General features: G+C 39.7%; 1 protein-coding gene across 1 annotated transcript in view; it reads left to right on the top strand.

Moving 5' to 3' along the window:
* Positions 1 to 1,762: 1,762 nt before the first annotated feature.
* LOC131226066 (cyclin-dependent kinase D-1-like) overlaps positions 1,763 to 22,220 on the top strand; it is a 30,236-nt gene continuing 9,778 nt past the window's right edge. The window contains exons 1-3 of the mRNA XM_058221734.1: positions 1,763 to 2,034; positions 15,657 to 15,955; positions 16,075 to 16,183. Coding sequence (XP_058077717.1) covers positions 1,912 to 2,034; positions 15,657 to 15,955; positions 16,075 to 16,183 — 531 coding nt within the window. The 5' untranslated portion in view covers positions 1,763 to 1,911. The remainder of the gene's footprint in view (positions 2,035 to 15,656; positions 15,956 to 16,074; positions 16,184 to 22,220) is intronic.

Here is a 22,220-nt window from a genome sequence, read left to right as displayed (position 1 = left end):
ACGAAATGACTTTTCAATACTAATCAAGCGAGATGAGAAAGAGATTCTTATAATCAACCATAAAGAATAGTCGCAGGAAACCTCTCCTGATGTAGAACTGAATTCAATGTGCGAGCATAGATTCAAATTACAACTAATATTATTAGCTACTTGATTAATGCTACGGATTACACTATAAAATGTAAATGGCAATGTGAGAATAAAGAATTACACTAAGAAATATAATTTACTTGGTAGGTTAAGGAATGTAATTGATTGGTAATTGAAAATTAATGTTTGGTTGATTTAGTTGGTATGAGATGAATTCTTTTTTCTGATTTTTTTTGCTGTTTATAATATTAATCTGACCATTTAGATCCTTCCCATGTTCTAATAATTGTTATAACTGTTTAGCACTACACAACTTTATGGAGACTTCCTTACTACATGTTTTGCAACCCCTCTTTCACGATCTACCATCTTCGGCATTACTCAATGCATTACGGCTATATTATCAAAAAATTATCTCCATACATCTATGTAGGTCTAAAAAAAAAAGGTGGGAATCCTTACAGATCACACAAACTCAGTTTTGATTGGTTATCATGAATAATGTTGACCATAGGGATGAACACTAGATAAATTTTAAATGTGAAACTTGAGCCTCGCTTCTTTGGGAATTGTATATTAAAATAAGCTATAAATATTAGCATAGATATATGACGATTACATTAACGTCGGCCCTATGACACCCTATGGTCAGGGTGTCACCCGCACTACGGGTTTAAGCGAATGGTGGGCCATGAGTAATTTTTAAGGGCAGGGCGTTCAATCACCACTGTATTATAGTTCACCAAGATTTGAAACTTATTCATTTTTGCCCCGTTGCCTTCAAATGATTTGAAAAACGGACGGGCGGTGTGGATATAGAATACTACAGCAGGGTGGCCAGACGGCCTTGGTTGAGGCAGGGCCGCACCCAATCCGCTCCGAAGCCGTGAGGTTCCATAGAGATGGACGGACGTGATAAATCCACTCCATCCATCTGTTTTGAAATACCACAGTAGGTGTATGTTAAAAATCAGAATATCTGACACTTAGGCGGCCATACTAAATAAACATTGGAACATCAACGTCCACCGTTGAAGACTTCGTGAAGCTGACCATGATTTTTATATGACATTCAAACCGTTCATGGAATTATTAGGAACAAAAATCATCCTTATACAAAACTTCTGTCACTACCAGGTGTTCAGTACCTACTGTTTCGTGCGTATGGCCCACATGAGTTTTGAATCAACTCGATTTTTAAAATCCTGCCCTATTATGGTCTTTCAAAGCAGATGGACGGAGTGGATTTGTCACGAACATCTCTATGGGCCCCACACAGCTCCGGCATCACAGTCAATCTGCTCCCTTAAAATGAGCGGGAAAAACGGATGAACGGCCTGGAGACAACACGTTGGGCCCCACAACGTAACACACAACACACCACCGCTGGGGGTGGTGCTGGCTACACCACCTAATCCACGTCAGCGGTCATGGGCCAAGCAAAGTACGTAGTGTGGCTCGAGTGATGAACGGGTCAGATGTCTCACACGCGTGACCTGCAGCAATCCACTCGCACGAGTTCCAAATGCTGCCACTCCACGCTATATTTTCCCCAAATACCAAAACTACCCTAATCTTTCTCCTCTTTCCTCACACAGAATACGCTGGCCCGCCTTTTCCTCTCACACCATCTGCAACTCCCTCCCACTCCTCTGCCCTCCCTCGTAATCACCCCTCCCGCTAACAATGAAGAAAACCAAACCCCAATTTCTAGGGTTTCTCCGATAAAAACCTTCTCGAAGATGCCCAGACCGGATTTCTTCTACACCAATCACCATCAAAACCATCAAGAAGAAGAGATCTTCTGCAACCGCAGCGACAATGTCGGGACAAAATCCCGGTTCCGATCCGACGTTCTCGAAGCGAGTCGCTGACCGTTATCTCAAGCGCGAGGTCCTCGGCGAGGGCACCTATGGCGTCGTCTTCAAGGCCATTGACACCAAGGTCGATTCATTTCAGTCGATTTAGGATTTCTCAAGATTTTCATGATTTTTTCTGTTGTAATCTGGTTACGGTATCTCTCGGTAAGAGCTGCTATGATGGGCGCAGCATCGAGGCGGTGTGGAGTGCCCATCCCTGCCGTGATCAGGACCGTTGATATGCTGAAACGTAACGTGGATGGGCTGCAGTACAAAATCACGGCGATTGGAAAATGAAACTTGCCAATTGATGTGAGATTTTCCTGACAAATGCAGGCTGTTGCTTTTTTTGGTCACATTTCTAACCATCAATCTACAGTGGCGGATTGGGTGTCTGCCACTGTCTGATTGTCTTTATCTTTGGACGTGATCCTTGTGTATGGGTAAATAACTCACTCAGCGGTCCTGATCGCCTTACACATGGCAACTGGTCTTGATCATCATATGTTTGTGGCATGTGCATGGTGGAGATGTTTTGGATGGATGTTCATTTACTGCATGGAGCATGCACCGTAGTAGTGATTTTATTTCCCGTTTATCGAATAAGACTGGTATTGAATGAAGATGTAAAAATAGAAGTTAAATTTTTCCTCCTATTTTCTCTTTTTTGTTCTTTAAAAATAATTGTTATCAGCGGTCCCGATTGCCTTACACATGTTAAATGGCCTTGATGACCATACATATATGGCAGATGTATGGTGGAGATGTTTTGGAGGGAGGTTTGTGGAACCTCACAAAGCATGCACATCATAATAGTGATTTTATTTCTCATTTATTGAATAAGACTGATATTGAATGGAGATGTAAGAATGGAAGTTAATTTTTTCTCATATTTATTTATTTTTTAAAATTTAATTATCTGAGAATGTTCGAGTTAGGTGCAGTTAATACATGATATAAGATGCCTCTGGTCGCATGCACGTCCATTTGGACCGCCCATCTTTATCAATTGGGTCACTGTAGATGGTCCATGCCTTGGAAACTGTGCTATCTGTATCCTAGATGTTTCTTTTCCTCAGCTGACCTTTTGCTTGTCTCTCGTGGACCATTTATGTTTTCAATCTTCTGTTAGCTGGTCAGTGGCCAACAATTAGATGGTTAGGATCCTTTGATGGTGCTATTTTTGGTCTGCGTCCCGTGAAAGTGAAAACTGAAAAGAATGCATATTGGGAAATCATGGAGCCATATCCACTTGGCCTGGCAATGGGCGGGCTTGGGTTGGCTTATACTTGGATCTTAAGCTTGTCAGTCTGGGCATATCCCGCCGAACCTATTTGAAAATTTGATTTTGCTTAGCCCAGGCCCAACCTATTGCTGGCCTTAATGTCCAACTCGAGATTGGGTGTTTTATTGCATTATACTATATCAAGAGAAACCTCTAGAAGTATTAGCCCATGGTAGTTTGATGCAAAGATATGTGATGGCCCAACCTTAAATGCATGTATAATCAGGTTGAAGAGATTCAAATAATAAAATTAATCAATTAACTGTTTTCGATGAAGGGGATTAAGCAAATCTCAACACAGTAATGAAATCATTCCGTCAGGATTAGAATTGGGCATCGGACCAAGTCGACTTAGATTGGGTCCAACTCGACTTGGTCTGAGTTTTGAATAATTTGACCTGAACTCGGTCCGATCTGGGACCGAGTCAGGGTCATCTAACTCGATCCAATCCTAACTCATACTGGGCTTAACCAATCCGAGTCCGACTCGGTTAGGAAAACCGAGTCGAATCGGATTTGGCCAGGTTCGGTTCGGTTGTGCACTTGTGTCCAAAACTCAGGTGGGCCACACCATGTAAAATCATGACTAAAACTCCAAAATCACATGGTGCCCCCTCTTGAGTTTTGGAATGGCCTCAATTTTGGGGTGTCCATCCAGCTAGTGGATCTTCTAAATGGATTGGAAGGCATATGCAAAACTTGATAGGCCCCACATACAATCGGGAGGGCTTTAATGGTGGGCCACCACATCCCAAATATTCCAAGTGGCATATGACCCACCTGTGTGTTGGATTGGGCTGATTCTTAGGATATGGGGTGAACTTGAAGGGATGCAACTTATGGACGGTTTGGATGCGGGCCCAATATCACTCACCATGTTGTAGAATAAGCTTATTCCACAAGCTGTTGGGTAGCTTCTGTATTGTATTTCAATCAATAAATCTGGTAGGGGTTCTGTTTCTGCCAATCCCAACATATCCTCAACGAGAATAATACAGATATATCTCGCCTAATGAAATCGACTCTGTCAAGCGATGGTACTTTATTGCAGCATAGGCCATGAGCTCCACAAAGGGGCAGGGGATTGATTGAGAGGGTAAAGGGGTCATCCAGGTGAGATACGGGCAGTTCATCAAGCGGTGACCTCCTTGAACGTACCTGAGCTTGGCGAGGAGACTGGCGTCGGGCAGAATGGGTGTTGAAGAAGATGAAAATTTGGAGAGGAGATTGGCGTCGGGCAGAATGGGCGTTGCCGCGTCGGGCAAGACTCAGAAGCGGTCGTTTGGGTAGGGTAAAAGAGGGGAGAGGCCGAGCGAGAGGGTAAAAGATTAGGGTTAGGGAGGGTAAAAAAATAAAAATCTCTTTTATAGTACCCGCTCGGGTCGGGTCTGTTCGATTCGGTGCAGTTCCACTCGGTTCGGGTTTTCGGTCCGAATCTGTCCGGATCGACGTCTATCCGGATCTGACCCGAAAAACGGACGGATCTGGAAATCCAGACTTGATCAGGCCTGATCTAGACCGTCGGTTATATTCGGAACGGGTCTAATTGGGTCGGATCTGGTCGGATCTGCCGGATCGGGTTGGAAATGCCCACCTCTAGTTAGGATCATGCCCCTTAACATAAAATCACGTAAACAGTAAAAAATGGAGGACTTAGGCATATGAGGATATCCTAGATCTAACATAAGCTAATCCATAGTCAAGTTTGGATCTAATTCTCCTGACTAGTTATTCCTCGTTTCCGTTTAAAACAAAAGGGAATATTCAGAGATGAACGAAAGAGATGAAGAAGATATGGGTTTGAGATGAAAGAAAGTACGAATTCTAGGACATCAAAGAAAAGAAGACGGCTTGATTCTTATTCTTGCACCTCGAATTTTTAGAAAGACGGAAAATCTGAAATCGGGGTGAAGTCCTCAATACCCAAGGGCCAATCCTGAAACCCCAATCTCTTTGATAAAAGAGGAAGAAAGCATATAAATTTTCATTTATTCAATAATAAAATAGGGTTTCTTACAGTGTATATATAAGCCACGGGAAAAAAATGTGCACTAAAGCACCTGAAAATAAGGAAAAGAACAAAAAAAATGTCTAAAACTAAAACACCCGCACGATAAGGTGTGAAATCCGCCCCATGGGCCCGCGGTCAGGGTGCGGTCATGCTGCTCCTGCACGCGTAGTGTGTCAGAAAATGGGTCCGATGGATCTGGCGTCCGTCCACATCAACTCTTTCGCTCCAGTACTTTGTCGGCGACGCCTCCTCCTCTGGTACACTCTAAAGAGTGCACCACTGATGTCCGTATCAATTTGGGTGCAACCTTTATAACCGTTATTCCTAAAATAGAAGGTGTGATCTTTTGAAAGACTTTCGTCCCATAAGTATAATTAGAAGCTCATACAAATTATCGGCTAAGGTTCTTGCTCTTAGATTTAAAAAAGTTCTATCTAAAGTCATTTCTTAAGATCAAGGAGTGTTCATTATAGAAAGGCAAATTCTAGATACAACCCTTATAGCTCACGAAAGTTATTGATTCTAGGCGTTGTGAAGGGAAGCGTGGATTGGTATGTAAACTTGATATAAAGAAGGTGTATGATCATGTTGATTGGAAATTTCTAGATTATATGCTTAAGAGACTTGGATGTAGTCCAAAGTGGAGGGAGTGGATCCAATTATGCATTCGATCTGCAATCGTTTCTATTTTAATCCATGGGACCCCCTTTAGTTTCTTTAGAGCTTCTCGCAGAAGTTGTCAAGGTGATCCTCCTCCTCTTATCCTTTTGTTGTTATTGGGGAAGTGTGTAACATGATGCTCCATAAAGCTGAAGAAAACGGTCTTATCAACGATTTCAAGGTTGCAGCCAGTGTTTTAAATATCGTTACCACGTAATGTATCGCACCCTTGGGATATGGATACATATCGGTTATTGCATGGGATATATCGGTTATATTGCGCAATTTATCGTTGATGTTGTGAAACATGGGAACATCGGGAAATTGGTTGAATTTTTCAATGAAACTTCAGGGATAATTGAAAAAGACATCAATACACACTTAGAAATCAAAATATTACAAAAAAGGGTGCACATAATAGGGGTTTCCTTTGTATAGGGTCCTAATATGCGCTTTCCAACTGAACTTATGCAAGTATATTCAAAGTCTATTCATATAATTTATAAATACAAGAAGCCATGTATAGAAACCCAAGCAATACATTCAAAAACAAAAGAAGAATTACTAGATGAGGTTATATACATGTTTAATTTTATGTTTGGATATAAAGATTGCAATTGATTTGCGAGAAATTGAGAAATTTAGATTTTTCTTAATTTTCCGCAACTTAACCCATCTCCCCCAAATCTCGAAATCAAATTTCCATTGATTTTTCATGGCAAACATAAAGAATTATAGATTTGTAACCATTTGACACTATTTTAACATGATTTACAGCAAAAACATGGATAAAAATTTAAAAATGCTCACCAGATCGAATATGTGGGATATATCAACACTACTTGTGCATTTCGTATCGCATAGGTGGGATAAAAGATATATCGTGGGATATATCGGCTGATATCGTCGATATTTAAAACACTGGTTGCAGCTACGAGCGCTCAAGTTAGTCATCTCCAATACGCAGACGTTAAGATTTTCTTATGCGATGTAAATGTTGAGGCAATTGATAACCTTTACAAAATAGTTCTTTGTTTTGAAGCGGTCTCGGGGCTCAACGTTAATATAGCTAAATGTGAAATGTTGGGTTCATGTGGATCGAGAGGAGCTTCAACATCTATCGAATGTTTTCAGGTGCAAAAACAAAAATTTCCCCTTTTCTTACCTTGGTTTGCCACCTTTGGGACAATGCGATTGAAAGAATTGAAAGAAAGCTTTCATCTTGGTGACGTCACTGCCTTTCTTTGAGGGGTCGGTTAACTCTCATTAAGGCGGCTTTTACCAATATGCCTATATATTTCATCTCTTTTCAAATGCCCCAAGTCGGTTATGGAAAGACTTGATAAGCTTCGAAGAGATTTTTTGTCGAAAGGAGCTGAGAACAAAAAGAAGTTCAACCTTCTTAACTAGACCGGAGTTTGCAAGCCTATTGCCAAAGAAGAAGGGGGGGGATCGTAGGTTTGCTCCCTATAGGTGAGGGTTTGATTCCCCTCATTGACTTTACCCGATACACGTGGTTGTGGGTGATTGTGTGTATTCGCAGTGATTAGTCTCACTTCAAAAAAGAGGTGGGGACACCCCGTGTCTTTAAAAAAAAAGAAAAGAAAAGAAAAAGTGACAATGGAGATTTGGATTGGAAATGAGGAAGTTATGGAGGGAAGTGAACTCCCTAGTGTCCAAATATGGTACCCAGCTGGGTGATTGGCCCATCAAATCATCCTCTCTCTATCGGGCTTCTTACATTTGGAAGGCGATTGTCTGTAATGAGCACTTGTTTCAGATCATTGTTTCTTTTTCTCTTGGGAAAGGAAGTTGTATTCGCTTCTGGGTGGACATTTGGTGTGGCGATAGATCTTTGCAAGATCTTTTTCCAAGTCTGGCTATCATTGCCCGTTCACCCCTCCAAAGCATGAGGCGTAAGCTACATAGCGTGTAGCATAAGCTCACGCTACTTATATCTTTTTAATAAGGTTGTGCTTGGTTGTACCAATTTCATGATATTTTACACCAAATTAGGATGATTAATAATGAAATTTCATGATATTTGGTGCAATCAAATGCAACCTATAGTAATAGGAAAGAGCAATAATTAAGTATAAAGGTAAAGAGAGAGCAATGAAGCTGATTTAATATAATTTTTTAGGATTACTTATTTAATATTGTTACTTATATTATTTTACTAAATGCATTGAAAAGATTAATTAAAGTTTAGTGAAAATAAAAAAAATGTAACAAATTGAAAACATTAAATGATTTTAATGTTGTAATGAAAAATAACTTGTAATGTGAGCTACGTAGCGCGTAACATACTCTATGTAATTTGTAGCTTATGCAAATTATTATGCAGTGTAGGCAAATTATCATGTAGCGTAGGCTACACGCGACTCAAGCTATTTTCATGAGCTACATAGCATTAAGGCTAAGCCACCCTACATAGCGTAAGCTACATGCTACATAGCATATCTATTTAAAACACTATGACCAATGCTATGAATTGATCAGTGGCTCTACTGTTTGGTCCCGGCCTTGTAGAAGGAATATAACGGATGATGAGCTGGATGATTTTCTTCGCCTTCTTGATCACTTAAATTTAGTAATGACGCAACCCATTGAAGATGATTCCATGGTTTGGAAGGTTCATTGATCTGGGACCTTTTTGGTTTGATCATTTTATGGTTTGATATCTAAACCAACTGCTCCTTCCTCCTTTCCACTCTGGTTTTGGTCATACGGGGCTCCTCCTAGGATCGCGGCGTTTGTATGGCTAGTGGGGAGAAAGTGAGTGCTCACAATATATAACCTTCAAAGGAGGTCCCTTATTCTTCCAAACATATGCCTAATGTGCATGGGAGATGCAGAGTCAATCGATCACCTTTTTATTCATTGCCCTTTCGCTAAAAAGGCTTGGGAATATTTTCTGCGTCTTTTTCACAAATCATGGGTGATGCCGAGATCGGTTGACCAAATTCTCTGGGCCTGTCATGAAGGGGCGGAGAATGGAGCTTGGAAAGCTATTTGGAGGCTCCTAGCTATGGGAATCTTGTGGTTGGTGCGGAAAGCCTGGAATGGTCGCTGTTTTCACAACAAGGAAACCTCAGTCGAAGAGGTCATTTTATGTGTGAAAAAGGCTGTCTCAGAATGGGCAAAATATGTTAAAGCAGCAAGGTCTGCTAATATTTTTTCTTTGTTTTTCTCTTAGTCTTGTCTGTTTTCTTTCCTGCATTTCTGCAGGCTTTCTAATAAAATCTCAGTTATCTCTTAAAAAAAAAAGAAAACTCACTTGGCAGAAGATTTGGGGAATATAATAGTCAGGGTTCCAGTGAGTAATGGCCTAAGTATTGGATTCAATTTAAATTGTTCAATGAATCTCTCGGGTTGGGATTTGTGGAACTGTTTAATTCATGGATTCACAGAGATAAATTTGTTTGTCTTTAACATGTCAAAGGCCAAATATGGAGAGTTTGTTGGATCTGGTTGATGTATTAGGAGTGGGGTCATAACTTAAACAATACATTCTAGTTCTTATTACCTCATGGATATGTACGTTTGTTGTTGTTGTAAAATAATAGGTCACCTGGCTATTGTGAGAATGGCTTGTGGTACAGTAGATGAGTTGGTACTAGCAGGTGCTATTAATGGGCCGGGCATGGGGCCAGCTTTGGCTTGGATTTTGAACTATTCAGACAGTGCCTATGGGACGGGTCTATTCAAAATTTTGATTTTGCTTGGATTGGGCCTGGCACATTGACAACCTTAGTAGTAGCAATGAGATTTCATAAGGGTCGGCATCTAGCCCTTACCCATTTGCACTTATTATTATAGATGAATTAGCTGCTACTGTTCAGGATGATGTTCCTATTTCTTTTATTATTGTGGATGACATGCTACTGGTTGACAAGATTAAAGAGGGAGCCAAAAGCTAAATTATAGGTATGGTTGGAGACTCTTAGAGTCAAGAGGGTTAAAAATAGTAGGACTGATACAATATTTGGAATACAAGTTTAGGAGGAATAGTTGTAGTGATTGCCAGGAGATTCCTTGAATCTTTGTGCTTTGTTGTTGTGGTGTTGCATGGTTCTTCTAAGCAGGTGTGCTCCCGCTTCCTGTCAGTTTACACCTGAAAACATTTGAAATAGACGCCTCCCCTATCCTGCACTTGAATTGCTTGCTGCTTCTTCCATGCTTCGCGCAACTATATCTTGGCCTCTTTTACTCAAACGAATGGAGAGATCAGTGAGGATGAGTTAGAGGTGTGTGGATGAAGTGAGGATGCACATTAGGATGATGACTGGTTATGGCTCTTGGGAAGGACAGGGCACTGTTTATGGCTTTCTTTTAGGTTTGTTGTGACTGGGAGATTTAAAAAATAGTAATCTTTGATGTGTTTATGAATTCGATGAGAAGGATAAGGTCGTGTAAGAGTATGAGCACAACTTCTATTGCTCTTCCCAAAAGAAAGGAGTGATGGAGGCCAAAGCTTTTCTTTCCATTAGCTTTGTAGGGAGTGCCTATAGCAAAACCGCTCGTCGGTAGCTTCTGTTTTAACATTTCTCCATATCAAGGTGCCTTCGGTGTGGCCGATAAATTTTGGACAGGATCCTCGTTGAGAGTGTATTCATCTTTAGGGAGGAAGCATGCGGACTGGGTATTCTCCGAAAAGTACATTTGGAGAAGGCCTACGACCGTGTGGAGGAATTTCATCTTGTTCTTCTTAAAATAATGGGCTTCAAGGATAGGTGGAGGAAGTTGATAAAGGGAATTTATCTCTGCTCCATGCTCAATCCTGCTTAATGGCACTTTGATGGGCTACTTCACAAGTTCTAGAGTTCTTTGCCATTATTCTGATTAGACTGGGAGGAAGTAGTGTGCAACAGCTACAAAAGATCCAATTAGATGGCCACACAGAAGGCTCCTCTGGAAGGTACCTATAAGGTAAAACTTTGATGGTAGTTCCCTGGTATACCGAAGGGATTGTTTGAGATGCAAGAGTAAGTGTGCTCATTGAGTTTTCAGGTTCGATCAGGATAAAGGATTCCAACCATGCAGAAGCTGCAGCCCTCTTCCAAAGTATTAAGATGGCCAAAGACTATGGTTTGTTCCTGGTCATAGTGGAGGGGAACTCTAGAAACACATCATCTTGGGTGGATAAGGGGTCTTGTTTGTGGAGGGGATCTCATCAACAAGGTGCATGAAATATGCCATGAGAATCAGAAGAAAGTGTCTTTCTCCTAGGTCTCCAGAGATGGTAATGCGGCAGCATACAAGATAGCGAAAAATGTAGTCTATGGATTGCAACTGATGATTGCAGATAAGAGAAACCCCTGAGAGGGCATTTGTACTTCGTGTGCTTGCTGTTTGTTTTTGTTTCTTCTGTGAATAGGGTTTGCAGGTTGGCTTGTATTTTACTTTTAGTTTCTTTTCTTAATAAAGTCTTGCCATTCATCCAAAAAGGAAAAAAAATGCTGATGACACATTGCTTACGCCTCTTCTCTAATTGAAAATCTGAAAATTAATCTTCTTTGTTTTTGGGGCAGTTTCAGGTTTGAGAATTACTCTATGCAAAGTGAGATTGTTGGGATGTTATGTAGGGATCAAATGATTGAGACCTTGCAAAGTGCCTAGCTGTAGAAAGATTTATTTATTTATTTATATTTTTTATTTTATGATAGTGTGCCTTGGTGTGCCATTAGGCAAAAAGTGAATGCCAAGTCCATTTGGGATCTGACTACAGAGAGAGGATGGTGAAAACGCCAGTCTCTTTGAAATTAAAAGATGTCTGTTTTTTGTTGGGCGTATCATTCGTATTGTGAGTGCACTTGCCAATCTTCCCATGTGGTACATGCCCCCCTTTAGTATTCGGTCTTTCGTCGCTAAGAAGCTTGATAATTTCATTTGATTAATTGTGAGGAAATTCAGAAAAGCTACAAGAGAAGGCCTATGAGTGGGAAGAATAAAAGAAAAAAATTGGAGCCTCCTTGTAAAGAGGTGGTGGTGCTTTGAGATCTAGCAAGACATGTTATGGAGAAGGTTAGTTGCTTTTAAATATGGGGAGGACAATCAGCGGTGGGTGCCTAAGGCAGAAGCAGGGAAAAAGAGATCATTGGCATTTGGAAAAACATTGTTAAGATGGATGGCCCTCACAAGAACATGGGTGGAATCCTTAGGGAAGGTATGGAACTCATGGTGAAATCGGGCGACAAGATCAAGTTTTTGGGGAGGATGTGGGTTGGGGAGGAAGCCCTTGCCCAAAAATTCCCAAAGCTTTATACTAATTGTCATGCCGATGGCAATGTTGGGTAGCTAAGTTGGTATGGAAGAACTGCTGTGCCCCATTTAGCATGCCCGTCCAATCCCTTCTTAATGGCTGTGCTGGGGACAGCCGGGTTGGTATGGGAGGGACCCATTCAGTGCTTTGAGTGGGATGAATATATAGATGACTCTTTAGTTTGCCTTTTCAAAAGGATCCTTGGTGAAGGACTTGAGATTGTGTGGAAATTTATGGAATGTCACCTCCAGGATGGGCCTCAAAGATGATCAAAAGGAGGAATATTCTAATTTTTTGGGCATGTTGTACAACATTTGATGTCTTATGCAGAGGATTATTGCATTTGTACATTCTCTGTTTGTACTGGGGAATTTCTCCCTTTGTCTTGATGTTTCTTTCTTTCTTTTCTTTTGTTCCAATGAATGAAATCTTGTTAACTATCTTTCAAAAAAAGAAAAGAAAAAGAAATCTTGTTAACTCTAAAAAAGTGCTGTTTGTTCTGCATGCTTATGAAACTTGAGGAAAATATTTATAGGATCCCCCCCGCCACACACACACACACCAAAAAAAAGGAGCACAGACTGAGATGTTCAAACATGTGCAATGAAGACTAGATGGTTATGACAGGGAGGTGAACTTTTACCAGGATTGAAGGCCTATGAAAATGAGGATGAGAGAAAGGAAGACCTAAAATCTCCTCCCCTTGCCTTAAAAAAAAGAAGAAAAAGAAAGGAATACCCGAAAAGGCTGGATTGAGGTGGTGAGAGGGCTCTGGTATATTGTTCAATTACTGAGAATCAGGCCTCAAATAGGAATAGATTTGTAAAGCTGAACCCCAAATAACCGTTCAGGAAAAAAAGGAAAAAGCTTATCATGACGACCAGAGTTGGAGAGCCTGAGAAGAGGATGAAAGGAAAAGCTATAAGGGCTTGGATCGAATTGTTGAGAACTCAGAACTGAGAAGGGATATGGAGACTTGCACTTATCGAGGATAGGGACTTAGTTAGGAATACGACTTGTAACATGACTTTAAATCTCTGAAGAAGGCAACAATGATGATGATATTGATTTTTGTACTAGGAAATTGGAAGCCTATTATTATGGATATTTGCTTTTTTAACCAGTGAAATGTTTTTTTAAAAAGAAATTTCTTCATGTATCTCCATTTGATTTTATGCTCAGTCATAAAGAATTCTGCATTGTAGGAATAGTCTCAGACAACATGCACAATTACACCATTTGGGGAGGGTAGAGTGGTCTAGTCCATCTGGATAACTTCTAGAAGGTTTTAAAGTTATTTATATCATTAGATGGGGATTCGTGGGTGCAGATCTTTTTATTTATTTATTTATTTTATTTTTTTATTTACTGGAAGCAATTCCCAAAAAGGTACCTCCCCAAATTCAGTGCTGACAGAACAGATATGTCTTCGAATCATCATAGATAGTGGGTATGTGGGGGTGTGAGTGTGTGTGTGTTAAAAAAAAAGAATCATCATGGAGACTTGCACTTATCGAGGATAGGGACTTAGTTAGGAATACGACTTGTAACATGACTTTAAATCTCTGAAGAAGGCAACAATGATGATGATATTGATTTTTGTACTAGGAAATTGGAAGCCTATTATTATGGATATTTGCTTTTTTAACCTGTGAAATGTTTTTTTAAAAAGAAATTTCTTCATGTATCTCCATTTGATTTTATGCTCAGTCATAAAGAATTCTGCATTGTAGGAATAGTCTCAGACACATGCACAATTACACCATTGGGGAGGGTAGAGTGGTCTAGTCCATCTGGATAACTTCTAGAAGGTTTTAAAGTTATTTATATCATTAGATGGGGATTCGTGGGTGCAGATCTTTTTATTTATTTGTTTATTTTATTTTTTTATTTACTGGAAGCAATTCCCAAAAAGGTACCTCCCCAAATTCAGTGCTGAACAGATATATCTTCGAATCATCATAGATAGTGGGTATGTGGGGGTGTGAGTGTGTGTGTGTTAAAAAAAAAGAATCATCATAGATAACCAATTTGATGGTGGTTTTGGGCATGTCTGACCAGCCCCTTGTATATTTCTGTTCATAATAGTTCAAACTCTGCGTCTTTTGTTCATCCCATCAATTGTCCTATTTTATTTTCTATATAATTCCTGCTCTGAGTTGCTCTTAAGGCTCAGTTTGGATCCCCAGAATTTTCTTTTCAGGAAAGTATTTTCTGCTGTTTGTTTGAGACTAACCCATTTCCTGGAAATAAACCCTATATTCCGAAGTCCCAGCAAATGCCATAGAATTCAATAGCAGTATTGACATAAAAAGAAAAAGAAAAAAATCCATGGACTTTCATGTGCATTGCAAAGGATATCAAAGTAACTCGCAGAAACCTCCCAAAAGCTAAATTCTGTCCTGATAGCACTAGGAAATAGGGAATGATGCTCCAGCTCCTTAGTTGAGTTGGGAGTGCAGCGCACACCTCCCCTTCTAGAGGGGAGAAGCACGTTTGAGTCCCCTGGCTGTACTGGTTTTGGTCCCATCTGAACCAAATATGGAAAACCAAGCTGAAAAAAAATAAGGAATGGTAAAAAAGAAAGAGGAAGGTCTACAAAACATGGGAAAACTGAATTTGAATCTCTTAAATGTATTCTTGGCTATGAGTGTTTTATGTCATGATACTTATTTTCTGAGATCTGTTTGTCCATGTTTATTACTTCTCTACGATTTAAAAGCGAAGAATTCCCATAAAACGTCAATTTATTTTGTGTGGTCTTGGCTACCAAACATGGGAAAGCTGAAAGTCAATTTGTTTTATATCTAGTGTAGAGAAACGAAGAATTACAATTACCTTTTAAGTAATAAGAAGAAGAAGAATGATTATTCCCCTATAATGTCAATCTCTACTATATGTAATGTAATGCTAATGACATTCAGTCAATTTTAGTCATGGAGAGGGGTGTAGACTTTTGATTTTAAAATGAAAATTGGATGTGTCTGGCCCTTCAACCCAGGCTATTCTCCTTTCAATTATTTCATGCGAGTAGTGTGCTTCTGCATCTCCTCTTTGCGTGTAGCCCATGCCGATGCGTATTACTAGGGAGCCTGTCAACAAAGGTTGTGTGGGGCCCACCGGTATGACTATGTCCATCCACTTTTGACATCTATTGCGTCACCTCATGTTAGGATGCCGACCCAAGAAATGAGGCGTACTCAAAACTCGAGCGGGCTACAATACCCAAAAAAATGCCTATGGGTTACCCACTGTTGAAACCATTCTGGGCACTCCTCTCTCTGCATATCTGCACCCCTTCCATCCATCTCTCTCCTCTACTTTCTCCAGGTGCATTGTATGTGCCATACCTTCGAGTTTATTTTATGTGTAGTCTGGGCTGCCAGTGGTTTTATATTGTGATACTTTATTTCTGAAATCCATTTACAGATTTAGGTATTGCTCTAGAAACTGTATGGTTTTTGCTAATATATATTATACGTGCAGACTGCACAAACTGTTGCAATTAAGAAAATTCGACTTGGAAAGTACAAGGAAGGTGTAAACTTCACTGCGCTTAGAGAAATAAAGTTGCTCAAAGAGCTCAAGGATCCGAATATAATTGAGTTGATAGATGCTTTCCCTCATAAAGGAAATTTGCATCTTGTATTTGAGTTTATGGAAAGTGATTTGGAAGCTGTTATTCGAGATAGAAATATTGTTCTTTCTCCTGCAGACATAAAGTCGTACTTGCAAATGACAATGAAGGGTCTTGCATACTGTCACAAGAAATGGGTCTTACACAGGTATTTTGCTCCAGACAGTTATTTAAAGCCATTTTGGTTGTCTCTAGACTCTACCTCTAGACTTTTTCTCAACATATGCACTCATGTGTGTGATTGATTATATACCAAATTGTATACAGGGATATGAAACCAAACAACTTACTGATTGGAGCTGATGGACAACTAAAGTTAGCAGACTTTGGTTTAGCACGCATATTTGGAAGCCCAGACCGTAAATTCACCCATCAGGTATGGCTGCCTCCTTAACCATTGCAAATACCCATTGTTTGCAGGGAGTGTCCAGTGTGTTTGTGCAAAAGTTTCCTTATTCACGTGATCTGAAATTCTTGATTACAATGAAAGGGGAAAAAATGCATGTTGATATCAGCATTGTAAGGATGAACATGTATGCTTGTTAGATGTTTCTAGGATGAGCAAGCTAATAGTTATTGCTCATTCATTTGGTTTTATTTCCATATGCAAAATGATGATGTTAATCTCTCTGTTAATTGTGAATTTAAAGTCCTTGGTGTTCAGCTTACATAGCAAATATTTTTGTAGGGTATTACCTACATTCTATCTGTTTTATAAACCACTTTGTCTCAATATGCTATGTTAGTGAGATTTTGGTTGCCATATAAAGCTATATAATTAGTTTAAACATATTGCCATATAAAGCAAAATAAATATGATTTTTTTAACAACCATGTCGGTGTGTATTTGACATCACAAGCATATGTTTCAAAGCATTAATTACTTGGCATGGTAAAAATAGTAAATTAAACTGTTAGACGTCATAAAATTTGAGGAAGAAAAACCTTTGCTAATTTTTTTTGAAGGGTAAAACCTTGCAAAATTTAGATGTATGATTGTGAAAGTTTTATTTGTTACAAACATTCTCTGATCATTTTTTTCTTTTTTCTTTTTGGTTTGAAATTGGTGTCTGGTTTGCAAATTTTGTTCTCATTAGGCGAAGGAACCCTTTTCGATTACCTGAAACCATGTTTTGGTACTTTGAGCAGCCTTTGCCTGGTGGGCTTCTCAAAGTGTTTTCGGCTAATCTTGGTGCCTCAATCATAGCATGTCTTTATCTAGCGAGTTCTCTTCAATGATGGGCAAATATTTGCTCGTAGGTAAGGTTGCAAAGATTTTCACGCCATGGGTCATATTTTCATGCCTCAAACTTGATGCTAGTTGCTTTTGGTGTTTTATTCTGTGATTGAGGAGTTCTTCGATGTGGAAATTTTTTGGGAATAGTGTCCAAAAAGCATCTCTTTTGGCCTTTTTTTTAATGACTTATTTGGTTGGCTTTCAATAGGTAAGGTTGACAGACAACATTCTTATCAAAGAATTGTTGATACCGATACACCATTAATACATGTTGAAAATTAAAAAAATGATAGATTCCATTGTTTTACATTTTTCCCATTTATTGATGAATGGTTGTATTATTATTAGAGGCAAAAAAAAGTAAAAAAGAAAAAGAAAAAGACAAAGTATAGCGTTGGAACTCCATGGCACTACCTGTATTACGCTTTCATCTATCCGCAGTTTGATACCTAGAATGAGCTTTGAGAGGACCCCTCTTTAGCCAGATTGCTAGCCCGCTCATTAGTCATTTGGTAAGTTTAGATAAAAATGGCTCCTAATCAATCCTGAGGTGTTTTCCCTCCATCACATTTGCAGCCTGCTTCGGGAATCTGTTTGACTTCGTCCAAGCATTGACATTACGGGTCAGCCCTTCAAATATAATTGGTTGATAGTTTTTCTTTGCCACTAATCTAAGGCTACATACCATCATTATTGCTAAATTTTAAAAAAAGGGCAAATGAAAAATTTCAGTCGACACAAGCCCATATTGGCCAATGTGGTCTGATATGCCCCTCATATCATATCGGTTTTGGGCCTGGTCAATATGTCAATGCATACCATTATTTAAAACCTTTATTACTACATGTAGCTGCAATGCTGTACCTAGCTCATGTGGTTCTAATACTAGGCCATTTACTGTTTAAGATATCAATGGGTATTGACTATTGATTCTCATCGATGTGCACATTATGCACATCGGCGGATACTGAGTAGCTGTGTTTTAAATAGCAGTAGCGTGTTGCATAGCGTTCAACCCTCTGTAGCATGTAGCGTAAGCTACACAATACTTGTATTTTTTAATTTAAAAATAGGAAAAATGATAAATTGCAAGGAAAAAGCAAAAAATATAAAAATGCCTAAAAGATGAATCATTTTTTCAAGTACAAGCATGTTCAAACAAGCTATTAATTATCATTTATCAAAAGCCAATTAATGCATGGGCATTTTCACACCGGCCTCGAGTGGAGTGGCCTGTGGGATGTAGAGGTACACTTGGGGTGGGCGGCCCGTTCGAGGCAGGCCCCACTCGTGTGAAGTGGAACCCATGTGAAGTGGGGCCCATGAGGGGGGTTCAGCCCAGGTCTCAACCCATGGGATGTGGGGCCTAGGCTATGAGATTAAAGGGATTGATTCACTACGCTCTATCAGTTCGAGCTTTTAGAGGAAGTGGTTAGTTGTCCTGTATCAAAGTGGTATCAGAGCGGGAGGTCTTGTGTTCGAAATTCCTCACAAGGGGTGATTAATGCAGTGACATTTTCACACTAGGCTCGAGTGGGGTGGCTTGTGGGATGCAGGGGCACACTCGGGGTGGGCGGCCCGTGTGAGGTAGGTGGCTCGTGTGAGGCGGGCCCCACTTATGTGAAGCGGAACCCATGTGAAGTGGGGCCCATGAGGGGGGTTCAGTCGAGGTCCTAACCCATGGGATGTGGGGCTTGGGCTATGAGATCAAGTGATTGATTCACCATGCTCTATCAGTTCGAGCTTTTAGAGCAAGTGGTTAGTTGTCCTGCATTACCAATCCACATATAAAGTCATAAACCAAATTGAATAGTTGTTACATCAATAGCTTTCTAAGCAAACCACTTTAATTAATAATGTCTAATTGAAACCACAAGTCACAACTCACAAGCATGAAAAGAATAAAAATCCCACAATTTAAGAGTATTAAGTACAATAAAAATGTCATCTATACAAAGAGGGGTTTTCGAAAACCCTCTTTTGAAACACTTTTTCTTTTGAGTTTAGTTATAAAGGTTTTTAAGCGTGTGAGTTTTGATACCAACTTTGACAAAGGATCCACTACGATTTTAAGTGGAAAGTAAACAAAGAAAGGTTTGGTTTTAACTTTACATTTAAGTTATGTGTGTGTGTATATATAGTAATGTGAGTTTTACACCATTTTTAACAAACAAAAGTTTTAAAAAAAAAAACTGTAGTGTATGCTATAAGCGCTACACACTACGTAGCTATGGTGTACATAGTGTTCAAAGTATCAATATTGCTAAAGTTTCGCTAGCTGGGGATACAAAAACAACATTGATATCGCCAACAATATCGCTAATAACCGGAAATGTAGGGAAACATGGTGGAATTTTTCAGTGAAATTGCAGGAGATACTAAAATGCACATATTTGCATATTTAGGGATTAAAAATTACGAAAAGAATGCATACAGAACAAGTTTCCATTTAATGCAGGTGTAAAAGCATTTGCTGTCGTAAGAAATTAGTCCAACCATTCAATCCATCCCATCTATCCATCCAACCTTCCATCATGCACGATATTTTTGAGAAATTGTCGACAACTAGAAAGGAAACAAAAGATTGTGGTATTGATACCGCCCATGTTAATGATAACGATAATATCACGATATTATCAATATTATTGTCGACAAATCGAACAATACATACAAACACGCGCCTATAAAAATTTGAAATGGATTTTTTTTTTTTTTAAATAAACAGATTTTTGGCGATACATTGGCAATATTATCGAAATATTGTTGATACATGGTAATATAAGTGACACTTTGGATTTACACAGTAAACAATATTGGGGATACATTGGCAATGCAAGCGACACCCAGAATTGACACAGTTAAAAATATTTGTGATACATTGGCGATATCGATACATTGCTGATACCTAAAATTTTTGATACTAGTTTTATTGGTATCGGTCCCAGTGTTATCGGTATCACTGAGCTGGATATACGGATGTTATTGGGGATATTTCAATAATATCGGGATACTTCGAACAATGGATATACACTATGACCCCTGTAGCATATATTGCAAGGGATTTATGTTATTTAACTACGCTATGTAGCGCTATGGCTACGCTGTGTTGCGGGCGCTATTTGAAACACTGATGAGTAGTAACTGTCATTGTTGCTCGTAGTGGCATTGGCTGTGGCTTGACACTTCCATACCCATATCTGTATCTTTTGTACATCTGTCCATATCCATACCCTTGTTAGTTCTGTATGCATACTCATCACCATAACCATAGTTGTTTGATTGTGGATGTTGTTGTTGACATAGTCATACAAGCCATATCCATGAGGCGGCATGGAAGTGGAGCTCCCTTGCCATCACTAACATCTAGGGACCTAATGTTGTGTGCAATAGCCTCCTCAGTGCATGTTAGATGTTTCTTACAATGTGAGAAATGCTGACTTGGATCTCTCCTGCATTTGGATGTGCAATTGTGGGGCAAGTACCATGGTTTGGGTCCTTGGTGTCATGGTCAAAGCATCTCTCGTTGAATGGGCTAAGAGTCCTATTACTTTGAATGTTGTCGCCATCGTTGCTCCCATCATTGCGGTGGTCACTCACTGTCATTGACACTATTGCCTCCATCATCTCCATTGTTAGTGTGGCCAGATGGGGATAGAGTTTGGTCATTGCTGTCAGAATTGCACAAGCTCATTCTACATGACTCTTGGTGATCTCGATGCCTTGCCCTAGACGTCTAGCCCCTCATCAACATGTCAAAAGAGTCGTTATGAGAGCCCCTCTTCTTCAGCCATAACTTTGTCGACACCAATGCGAATGTCTGCTATTGTTTCAGTATTCTAGATTTAGGTTGTCAATTTGCTTTATCCAATTCTATTGACTTGACTCACTCACAAAGTGGGTCCTCCTTGGCTTCCTCAGCAGTGAATGCATCTCCATGGATGGCCGTCAATCAAGGGGTCATGCTCTGGGTCCTTCCCACTGTATGTTATTGCCTCAATTGCAAGTTTGCAACTTCATGGTATAATGACATAAGATGAGCTTTTGGTTTGTGCACTTGTGTGAATGAGGGTAAACTTGCTCTAGTTTCGCTTTTGTGGTGATAATGGTATTATCAGGGCTAATACACATACCTCTAGTAGTTGGAGGGTTGGGCATTTAGTCTTGCACATTGATCACTAACTGCTTGTCAATTTATCATGTATTGTTGTTATTTCACTAGCACAGGTTCTTGGTAATAAATTTGTTGATTAATTTTTAGGTACATAGTATACTCACATGGTGTCATCGTCGTCCTCGATGCTATTGCAACTTCACTCAAGAATAAGCCTTGTGCATCTTTGAAGCACACTACTATGTTTAGTCAAACCATGTCCCAATCATTTGTATACTAGATATTTACACAGAGATGCGTGTAGCAAACGAGAGTACAAGACATACTACCTCTTTCCAAAATTGACTTTGCCCCTTTGACTTGGGGAATGATTTGGCATAGGCATCGCGGAGAGCTAGCTTGAAGCTGTTATTGTCACCGAGTCTATGCTTGTAATGGTATTTGATTTTCAGGAAATATGCTGAAACCCATTCACTAACCAATTAGCAATATAAAAACAAAAGATTAATTTAAGCTAATGCAACACATGAAAAAACTTCGCTTGAAGGGAGAGCCCAAGGGTCCTGTACAATTGGTTGATGATATTATGCAACCATTTATAAGACCTAGGTGCTGCAACCTTGATGGTCTCTTTCATAAGCTACATCAACTTGTACATTGATCTGATCAATGACCATGTCTTGTTGTTTACCACCCCATGACTATAAATGGGCTCACAAATGGCAACCATGTCACCAACCGTATCCCAACATACGTTGTTCAGAACTATCCTCTCAAACCTCTGCTCTTTTCTTAATTTTCCCATTCAATAGAGGTGAAGAGGGCTTTTGGTCTGCCCTTATGCTTACTCAAGCTCTCCCCCTGGCCACACTGTGACCGTGGTCCCTTTAAAATTTTTGTGCATCTTTGAGAACCAAATATGATTAATAAATGAAGTTCATAACTGTTCTCGTGTCGCCAATCACACTCACAATTGCTTCTTCCCTATTCGCTAGAGCATCAAGTCAATGTAGTGAGCCATGTGCCGTGGCTGATACAACTACTGGTCATCCACTCCTTCCTGGA

This window comes from Magnolia sinica, chromosome 14 (genome assembly GCF_029962835.1).
Source record: "Magnolia sinica isolate HGM2019 chromosome 14, MsV1, whole genome shotgun sequence".
NCBI classification, from domain to species: Eukaryota; Viridiplantae; Streptophyta; class Magnoliopsida; order Magnoliales; family Magnoliaceae; genus Magnolia; species Magnolia sinica.
The sequence above is the reverse complement of the archived record's forward strand: the minus strand, read 5'-3'. Positions and strand labels throughout refer to the sequence as shown.